The sequence below is a fragment of the Protobothrops mucrosquamatus genome, unplaced genomic scaffold (assembly GCF_001527695.2).
Source record: "Protobothrops mucrosquamatus isolate PMUCROS unplaced genomic scaffold, P.Mucros_1.0 scaffold27, whole genome shotgun sequence".
In the NCBI taxonomy this organism is placed as follows: Eukaryota; Metazoa; Chordata; class Lepidosauria; order Squamata; family Viperidae; genus Protobothrops; species Protobothrops mucrosquamatus.
This window is the reverse complement of record NW_015386412.1, coordinates 701,135-711,131: the sequence shown is the minus strand read 5'-3', so window position 1 is coordinate 711,131 and position 9,997 is coordinate 701,135. Positions and strand designations below refer to the sequence as shown.

The window sequence follows — 9,997 nt, the reverse complement described above, 5'->3', positions numbered from 1 at the left end:
TTTCCCTGCTTCTGGAAAGAGCTGCATCTGGAGCCCTCAAGTTTCCCTCACCCCCCTGGTTCTGCGGCCCATTGCACCCTGTCCCCCCCCCCCCCCGATGGACTTCTCAGGAAGAGATTTGGGAAGAGATACCTTGGAATTCTCCATGACGCCTTCAATGCAGTCGAAGTAAGACTGGTCGCTCACCGGCTCACTGGGATTTTCCAGCATCTCCTTCACGGTCTGAAAGGAGAGACCAGCCCGCCCCAAGTTGGCCGTGCAAGGAAGACCACGGTCAGTCTTCCTGGATCACGGCTGGGCCATAAATCCCTCCCCCCAACTCCGGTCCCCTTGCTGCTCAGGCTGGACAGGAACCCACCCCTCATCCAATTGCTCAGAGGGGCTTTACTGCAAAGTAGACAAAACAAGGCAAACATCCTTCCTGGGGAAGCCCAGGAGCTGCAGCCCCACGCCTCGCACTCTCCAGCCCCACAAAACTGCCCGTTGCGGCCAAGGGCTGACCTCCAATTCCCGGAGAGCGTTGTCGCACTCCTTCTGGCCAGGCGCTTGCTGGGTGCACAGGGTGATCAGCTGGTTGATGCTCTCCGTGACTGCCCTGGGCGAGGAGGAAAGGGGAACAGGTGAAGACCCGGGAGCAGCCCTCCAGCCCATCCGCCAATCCTTGTGGAGTCGCCTTCCGGCCCTGCCATCCCAGATGCTCCTCACACTTGTGGTGCTGGCCCTTCCTCCCTCCCTCCCTCCCTCCCTCCCTTGTCCTCCCTCCTCTACTTTCAGCCCCCAAAGAGCCTGGAAGGGAGGCTGGGCTATGGACAGAATGGACTCAAAGCCATTCTGGACGGACAACAGACTAGGAGGGCTCCTGTGTAACCCCACCAAGGAAACCATGCAGTTGTGTCACCAGCCGTCCTCCAGCCATCTCCCCCATTCTCCTCTTCCCATCTGCTCAACGGAGGCCAGTCAGGAAATGAAACACCCACCAGCAGCTGCCAACTCCCTGCCCTGCTACTCCGGCACCCAGCCCAGGCCCACCACAGCCCTCACCTGGCAGCAGCCGCTAAGAGGTTCTTGGCGTTGGGAGCGCCGGGGTCCACCGACAGAGACTTGGCCGCCAGAAGCAGCTTGCTGGAAGCCATGGAGATGTTCTTGAGGTTCCCGATGACCTGGATCTGATCCTCTTTGGTCTGCGAGGCAGAGACCGGGCACCACAGGGGCTCACTGCTTGGGCCGAGAGCCGAGTCCCCCAACTCTATTCCTGGCTCCAGCAGCATCGGAGGGAGCGCTACTTGGCCAGGCGCGTGCAAGGGCCTCCAGCTGAGCAGGCAAGGCTTTGACAATCGGGCCTTCACCGGGAAATCCAGCCCGGAGGGCAGAGCCGCCCAGCCTCTATGCAGCCCCCATCTCTGCCTGGCACCGAGAGCTGACAGTCACCAGCCACAGCTGGTCCAGCGGCTGCCCTGCCCAGCAAATCCGTCCGGGGCTCGAAGGGTGCGCCAGTTAGGCTGCAGGCTCCGTCCTCGGGAGGAGGCTGAGAGAGCAAACCCAGACGGTGGGCTTCCAGCGGTTATGCTGAAGGGGGCGAGGGCAGCGTGGGGAGATGCAGGGACCCTCCTAGAGCCCTGGGGCCGGCCTGTTGGCCTGGACCCTAAGCAGGCGTTCCCACTGGGCCTCCTCTCTGCGAGGCCCAATGCTGAGGCCCCCAAGGAGGGTGATGTTCTCATGACAATGGGAATCCGGCCTGCTGATGGGCGGACGGGAGAGGAGACGGGTCCACCTCAGGGAGTGGCGATGATGCCTGAGGGGAAGAGCTGGGAGGTTTGGCAGGGGAAAAGCAATGGCACCACCCAGGGAAGGATGATTTAATTCTTCCTTTGGTGTCCCTTCCAATCTGTCCAGGGCCTCAGCACTTGATGGTTGGGCTTAGGGGTTAAACATGATTAGACAGCTAAACAGGATGGGAAAGGAGACCACTAGGAAATCCCACAACAGTAGATTAGACTCAGACAACATCCCAGAGAAAGGATAAAGCATATTGTGCCCTAGAAAGTTGCATGGATGCATAGAAACAGAGTTTGGCTGGAGGAAACCATGTTCTTTTCAAGAACTGAGGCTCCCAGAATGCACCTTTCCAGCATCAGATCTAGCAGGAGAAGCCTAGAGAAGCAATGCTTGCTTTCTGCCAAGCAGGGGGAGGAGGGGGGCACCTACCTGAGCTTGGCCGGCCATCTCAATCCCCGCGTCGAGAAACTCATCAAAGTCCTCGCTGAACTTCCCCGAGGCGGCCGCCAGCTCCCCGCTCTGGCCCCGCGTGGAGTGCACAACCTCCCCAGCCGACTGGTTCAGGTCGGCCGCCACCTGGTTGAGCTCGCTCTGCGCCTCCTGGAACGACTTGGAGCTGGGGGGCAGCTGCAAGGTGAGGGTGGGATTAGGAAGCTGCGGCTGTGCCCTGGCACACCACCAAGCACACGGGCCCTGCCCTGCCGCTTGCCTTCCACAACGCCACAAACGGCGGGGGTGGGGGAGGAAGCATAGATGGTACTAACCAGGGGAAGAATTTGTGGGGTCTGCAAACACTCCGGCCTCATTCTGGCCAATGCAAGGACCAGAAGCCCATCACCACCTTTTATTCCATCATTGTTTGGTACTTCAGGGGATACCGCCGCCCGCACTGACACACCCGAGGCCAAGGGGCTTGCAGGAGGCCTCCTCAGAAGCAGGGGCCACGGGGGAAGCGGCTCACCGTTTCCACCAGCAGCTTCTTGCTGGATTCACCAATGCTCTTCAGGGCCACGTCCACGTCCTTCTGGCCAGGGAGGCAGTTGACGCAGTTGTTCAGTGAATGTGACACGGCTTTCGCCACCTTTCCGAGACATACAGCCAAGGGGGGGAGGAGAGGAATCAAAGGAATGCAAACAGCCCCAAGACCCCCAACCCACCTTCTTGAGGCTCTGACAGCTGCCTGTTGGGGAATAAACCCCTTTGATGGATCAGACCCCGAGGCCGCTGGGCTACTGGAGGGACCCAGGCTCTCTGAAGCCCAGGACAGCCAGGGAGCAGACTCACAAGCAAGGAAGTTGAGTAAATCTGGTTCCAGGGGTAAACAATGTGGTTTCAGATGGAAGGAGAATTCCAGGGATTCAGGGGTGGGGGGTCTTGCATGGGGGGGGGGAGAATAAAAAGCTCAAGATGGCAGCCAAACACACACAAATGTGGGAGGAGCTTCAATGGCTCCATTCTGGCTTGACCATTTAGACCACAACCTGCAGACACTCCTGGAGTCAGGGAGAATTTTAGGCCAGGGAGGCAGATGGGGGGGAGGGTGCCGAGCAGCAGCCGGACCAAGCAGCCAGAGCCACACGACCCCCTTTGCCAGGTTCTGACATGGGCGGCAGTTGGGGCAGGGCGAGCGGCAGCCCCCTCCTCTCCTGGGGGCCTCCTGTCCGGGGCTCCGGCTGCCCACCCACCTGGGCTAGCCTCTGCTGACTCTCTGCATCCCCTGGAGACACCAGGGCCTGCTTGGCCTCCTGGATGAGCAGAGCGGAGCCCTCCATCACGTCCCACGCCGAGTCCAGCATTGCCCGGGCCCCGGCTGGGTCGCCCGTGGATGCGGCCACGCCCCGCGCAGCTTGTGCCAAAGTCTTCAGTGCCTGGGCTGTTTCCCGGGCAGCCACCCCTGGGGGGAAGAAAGCCGGGAAGTCCGGTTAGCAGCCTCCAGGCTGGCACTGTCCGTCCCAAGGAGAACACGAGAAGGCCGGATCCGGCTGAGGCCCGGCTGAACCCAGGGTTTGGTTTCGCCCAGTGGCCAATGGGCATCTCGGGGCTGCCAGCAGGAGATGCAGCCGTTCATTTCTGTGGAGAGATTTGAGGGGAGGCTGTCCTGGACCCCAAATCGGTGAGTCTCTCTCCCCTGCTTACCAAGCCCATGCAGCATTCATCTTTAGGAATAGTTTGCAAACTTCTACAGATTGTTCTCAACAATAATACTGGTTTGTCTCTGCAAGTCTGCGGTTCCTTGCGTGGGTCAAAAACGTGAGGTGAGATGACCGGGCGAGGCAGTGACCGCCCCTTGGCCACCCCGGGGGGGAGGGGGAGGGAGGCTGCCAGAGCAAGGAGCCTTTGTACCTGTATAGTCTTCATTGCCTTGGGCGGCACAGGTGAGCAGCTGCGCCATGGAGGAGCCGACAGCTTTGGAGGTGCTTCCCAAGTCCTGGGCGCATTTTTCGAGCTGAGGGAGATAAACAGCCTTGTGATTAACCTTCCCAGTGACCTTCCCAGCTGTGGCAAGGGCCCACTGTGGCCCCCTCGGAGACTGGCACAATTTCCTTCCTACAAGAGGGGTACTGGTGGTGGGGGTGGCCCCCCAATATTTCAACTCTCCCCCAGAAAGGGGCATCTTCTCCACATATCTCTCTCTTCAATCACGGCTTTTATGAACTGCCGGCAGGACTCGGACATTAAAAGGCAACATCTGAAGTGGAATGAATGCTAATTCTTTGCATCTTTCCTCTTGAGTTAAATTTTGTTGTTTGAATGGAGCTGGTTTTCCAGAACTTACTCCATTGTGGTTTACTCTCTTAAAACAAAACTTGTAAATCCTCTTGGTTAAAATGGCCATAAAACTGAAAAAAAGTACACTTCTCAGTGTGCCCAGGACATCTGAGAGGAGCGGAACTCTTTGGGCCTGTATGTGCCATAAGCCGATAGAAGCAGCCACCCTTATGAACTACCCAAAGGGAAGGAACTGAACATATATTTAAATGCAACCCCCCCCCCCAATTTTTTTTTAGTTTGGTTAGTATATATATATTTTAAAAAAAGCAATATAAGCCTTGTCTGATATTCTCCATTTACCGTTTCTCCCGGAAGAGGCTTCAACTGTCCGTCCAGGGCTGCCATCTTTGCATCCTGCAATTCGTTTTTGAGCGTCTGGACAGTGTTCAAGGCCGAGTCGATCTCCATGGGGCCACAGGCCTCGTGTGCCTAAGCGCAAGACAGATGAACAAGCACATCCTCACAAGTCTCTCACCACAACACAAAGCTCCTCCAATGGAGGGGGCTGATGGGGAAGGAATCTTGGGGGGGGCTCTTGCCACTCCACAAGACTCGGAAGGGGGGGCGCTGGGCTTCTGCCCACCTTCTGAGAGGCTGTCCTCAGCTCCGCCAGGCTGGTGGCCAGATTCTTGGCACACTGGCTCAACTGCATGGCTGCCGCCTGGTCAGTCACGGTTGGCACGGCTGCTTTGGCTGAAGCCACCATTTTGCTCCCTGGCTGTTGAAAGAAAGACCAGCCCGTTGGCCTCGGCGGCCCTTCCGTCTGGCAGAGCGAGGCCCCTCCCCTCCCCATCCCACGCCCTCCCTCCAACTCACGTACCTGGAGGAAATTTTGGCTGGAGTTGATCAAGGCGAGTTGGGCGCCCAGGTCCTCCGCCTGCGCTTGGCTCCCTCGCACGCCTTGCACCAGCTGCGGAATGTGGTCAGCCACGTTCTACCCAGAGGAGAAGGAGGGAAGGCAGGCGGCTTGGCTCTCCAACTGGGCAGCTCGAGGCCAAGCCCAACTGGACAGCCCTTCCTATCCCTGAGTGGACAATGCAGAGCTGACAGAACATGGGAGGACTTGCTTGATGTGCTGGAAACCGGGACTGTGTTAAGTCCAGCCAGGTCAGGATTCAGTGGCTGGTCATTTAATTCCAGTCTGGAGGTTGCCGCTTTGCCTCCACCCAGTCAAACAGAGTGCTGAAGGAACGCAGCTCACCCGGAATGGATTTCGGGACTGGAGCAGCTTCCAACCCACAAAGACCCGGCTGTCCAGGAGGCCTCTGGGCTTTCAGCTTGGGATTATTTATAGAGCATTTTCTCAGGATTCATGAAGCCAAGTCTTGTTATGGACGTGCTAGAGGCATGAGGAGGCTCCTCTCCACTCTTTTGACTTCTTCCCAGTTCGAGCGACCTTACCTTGCAGCTCTGGACAAGCTGCTGGTGGGCTGCTGCGTTCTTGTTTGAAATGGCGGCGTTCTGCGAGGCTGCGATGGTTTGCGTGGCAGCTGCGGCTGCCTGTTTTGCTGCCACCTGCAAGAAGGAGGGTCTGGAAAGTCTTGGAGGGGCAAGGGAGAAGGGGCGGATCTGGCCAGCAGACGAGAACTGGTGGGGTGGGGATTTCTTACACTCCGTTTTCCCAAAGCTTCTATCCATTAACCTCTAAAACTGCCCTCCCCAACCAGATGCCCTCCAGATGTGCTGAGGCTGTGACTCCCTTTGGCTCTGCTGGCTGGAAATGCCAGGAAGGGCAACCCTGGCACAGCTGGAGGGAGGCAGACCAAAAGGGGAAAGCAGGAACCTCTTCATTCCCCTGCAGGACCCGCTCAGGAGCATCTTCCCAGCCTAAGAGGAACCCAAGGGGCTGGCTTGGACCCGGAGAATATGGATTCACCAGTGAACCTGGAGCTCCTCCTTCTCCTGGAGAGAAGCACCAGGTGGGGAGACTTTGGAAGAACTGCCAAGAAGGGAAGGTTGAAACCCTGAAAAGCGAGAACGTTTCCTTTCTCTTTATGAACACACACAGTCATTCTGGACATTGGCTCTCACGGAAGCCCACTCCTCTGCTTGCCTTTTGCAGGCTGGTTTCAGGCTGACACGCAGCCTCTGTGCAAGGTGGGCCCCAAGTCCAGGGCTGACCGGCCCGGCAAGACAGGCATTCTCTTCCCCAGCTGCATATCGGTACCGATCCAGTAGAAGGGGGAGGAAGCAGCTGTCCGAAAGGTTTGGCCTGGCTCAGGCTGGCAATAACTCAGCCAAGGAGGAAGAGGAGACCCGCCAACGGTCTCACCTCCAGTCGGTTCACAATCTTCTTCTTAATGGCGTTCTGGGCAGCTGCGTTGGTGGCCACCCGGAGCCCTTCGGCCGCTTCCCGCAGCCGCTGCTGCTGGTCTTCATTGTCTGGGTTGGCAGCAGCTCCCTATGGGGGGCAAATCACAAAGACGAAAGTTGGAGGGCTCAGGCCCATCTCAGCCTTCATGTTACGGGGCAGCCGCCTTTCCCCCAGGACTGACTTCACCTTGTCGCCCTGCCCCCCCCCCAAAAAAAGTAAGCACCAGCAGTGAACCTTTCTCGACAGCCACACGGTTGCACGTGGGGTTTTGTGGTACCTTTGCAGCTTCTACCATCCGGGCGGTGGAATCAGCAAGAAGCTTGGCAGCTGCCAGGAGCTTCTTCGAGTTTTCCATGTCAATTTCTGCCTCAGCATCCGACCGCATGGCGTTCACCAGGTCTGAAGTTGCTTGCGCCAACACCCTGGCCTGCCGCACCATTTCCCCTGCAACCGGATTGAAAGTGGGCTTTCTTTTCATCTCTCCGGGCCCATCTCCGACCCTCTCCCGGGCTCTGATGATCCCCAAGCTTCACCAAGCCCTCTCGTGGGCTGGCCTGGAGAGAAATTCCCCTTGCAGAACGTGCTAGAGAAACGAGTGCCTCTATTTCCGAGGCCAGGACAGAGGCCTTTCTTTGCCTGCAGGAGGCACCAGGCTCGATTTCTGGCTCTACCAGTTGAGGAAGGGACGGATCTGGTAGCCAATGTAGCTGGAGGACAGAGAGGCTGACTGGGCAGATGTACTCCTTCCGGATAGGGTGGGAGAGGGTGTCAAAAGATGTCAAGATGATAGCCACCAGGGCAGATCAAAAGGGGAGGGTTAATTTTGTGACCGGACCTGCCATCTTGACTTTTCTGATCCCCCTCCATGAATGCTCCTCTGTACAACTCCGTCAAGCGCTCTCAGAGCCACCATGCACAGCAGGAGCAGAGCAAGGGGACAGCTGAGCAAGAGAAGGAGAGCTTACCGGCGTCCCCCATGGAACTGAAGATGCTCTCGGTCACATACATGATGGTGTCGGTGGCCTGATCGTAGCGTCCAATGGGCTCCCCCCGGCTGGCAAACTGGCGGACATGCTGCAGGAGGTCATTCAGGGCCTGGCTGACCACGCTGGCCGCCGCACTGACTTGCTTGAGCAGTTCGGTGTCATCCGTGGCAGCCTGGCACGCCCGCACACAGTTCTCCACGGAGCGATCCACCAGCTTCCCGGCTTCAATCAGCTGCTCCTGACACACCGGGGAGCTGATGGTGGGACTCACCACCTACAGCAAAGCACATCCAGCCACGTGAGGTGAGCGGCAGGGCGCACGGCATCTGGCCTGTGAAGGGTTATCTGACTGCCACAGCAGAGGAGGGGCTCTTTCAACCTCACAACAAACTGGCCAATGGGCCACGGCTGTTCTGATGTCCATCCAGCTCTCCACTGACGGGCAATATCACAGAAGCTAGATCTCTCTCATCCATCCTGGCTTGCCCACCTCTCCCTGGACGCACCTTTGCACAAGCCACCAGCTGCGAGGTGGAGAGGGCGCACTGTGTGGCAGCCGCAATCACCCGGTTCTGCAGAACAGTGTCCTCGGCCACCTGAGCCACGTTCTTGGCCTTTAGAACCAACATGGCGGCGGCATTGGCCACAGCTTTGGCCAGGCTCATCAAGACATCCTGGGGAAGAGGAAGGTGGGAAAGAGGGTTGAGCCATAAGAAGAGGCTCAGCTCATCTACAGGTACGGAAATCGTAAACGGGGGCAGCAGGGTTCAATCCCACAAGAATAAAGGGTCCCAGGGGAGCTTTACCTGGAAACGTTCGTCTGTCTCGTTCTCCCCGATCTGCCTGAGCAGCTCCCCGCTGGCTTGGCCAATGCTGCCAGCTGCAGTCAGAACAGTCTGGCGGGGCTGGAAAGAGAGAAAAGTAGGAAAGATGCCTTAGGAAGAGAAATTCTCAAGCTGCTGCCCTTCCACCGAAGCAAAGTCCTCCCTATGGATAGTATAGTAACAACCAGGGGGCAACTGGGCGGCCCGCTGCCATTCTGCCCTACGGCCTCACCTCTCCTGATGTCGGTTCCACCGCTTTGAGCAGGTTTGAGACGGCCCCTGCCAGGGTCCGAGCGGCCTTCAGCAGGTCCTCCCCACTTCCGACTTCATCGTCCATGAGAGCCGCCAGCAACTTGACCCCCTTGGACATCTCCGTGAGGTTGGAGGAGATGGTGGTGATGGCACAGCCCACCGCTGTGTAGTCTGTGTCAACCGGGTCCCCTGCCAAGCAAAGCAGACCAAGAGATGACCAACTTCCAAAGGTGTTGCAGAGGCTTACACTTTCTTATACCGCTAGGGCCTGGTCTTTGCGGGCCTGGTTGTTGTTGCTGTTTAATGTTTCAGAGGATCTTCTGCTTTGGCCCAGAGCAGGGTTCTTTGCAAGCCACGGGGATATTCCCAAATGCACCACTGAAATGGGAATGCTGACCAAGGCAAACTGAACAGGTGTTTCCTTTAGAACTTTGGAAAGATACATTCTACACTCATAGGACCACTACAGAGCACACAGCCTCCTTACCTGCTGTAAGGTTCACAACAGAAGCTGTCCCTGCAGTGATTGCATCAACTTGAGAGTGTATTTCATGTTTTGACTCGTCCACTTTGTTCTGGACCCAAACTCTGGAAGCCTGGAGAAAAAGGCAGATGCCGAATTAAAAGAATATAGGACATCTTCTAACTTCTAGGTTTGCTAATCCTCAGAAACCTTCTCCAACTTGGTGACCATCAGACAGATGGGCACCTGCTAGGATTCTTAGCAATTACCAAGTGAGTGAAGGATTCTGGGGATTGAGTTCCATACATCTGGAGAGCACTCAGCTTAGGAAGGACTTCATTAGACAGGACTGCTTGATTGCCCACTCTATTTGCTAAGAAACATCCCTGGAATACTCAATATTCAGGGGTCCCCAAAAGGATGGATCTGAGCCCTCAAACAAAGGCAATTATTTTACACAGTTCCCCTGTGTCAGGCTTGCTCTTCCTGGGGGAAAGAAGTGCTATCAGACCTTGAAAGGGCCGATTCACACATGGATAACCAAGGACTTTCCTACAGGAGACACAGAAAATGACCAAGATGGGGCTGTTTAGCTCAAAGGCACGAAAGC

General features: G+C 57.0%; 1 protein-coding gene across 1 annotated transcript in view; it reads right to left on the bottom strand.

The window, feature by feature from the left end:
- TLN2 (talin 2) overlaps window positions 1-9,997 on the bottom strand; it is a 40,281-nt gene that overhangs the window by 19,709 nt on the left and 10,575 nt on the right. Inside the window, 18 exon segments of the mRNA XM_015811033.1 lie at window positions 78-222; window positions 502-595; window positions 1,042-1,181; window positions 2,206-2,403; window positions 2,738-2,857; window positions 3,462-3,670; window positions 4,120-4,222; window positions 4,849-4,977; window positions 5,132-5,266; window positions 5,369-5,482; window positions 5,950-6,063; window positions 6,821-6,949; window positions 7,140-7,306; window positions 7,828-8,122; window positions 8,355-8,522; window positions 8,655-8,753; window positions 8,905-9,113; window positions 9,412-9,520. Coding sequence (XP_015666519.1) covers window positions 78-222; window positions 502-595; window positions 1,042-1,181; window positions 2,206-2,403; window positions 2,738-2,857; window positions 3,462-3,670; window positions 4,120-4,222; window positions 4,849-4,977; window positions 5,132-5,266; window positions 5,369-5,482; window positions 5,950-6,063; window positions 6,821-6,949; window positions 7,140-7,306; window positions 7,828-8,122; window positions 8,355-8,522; window positions 8,655-8,753; window positions 8,905-9,113; window positions 9,412-9,520 — 2,677 coding nt within the window.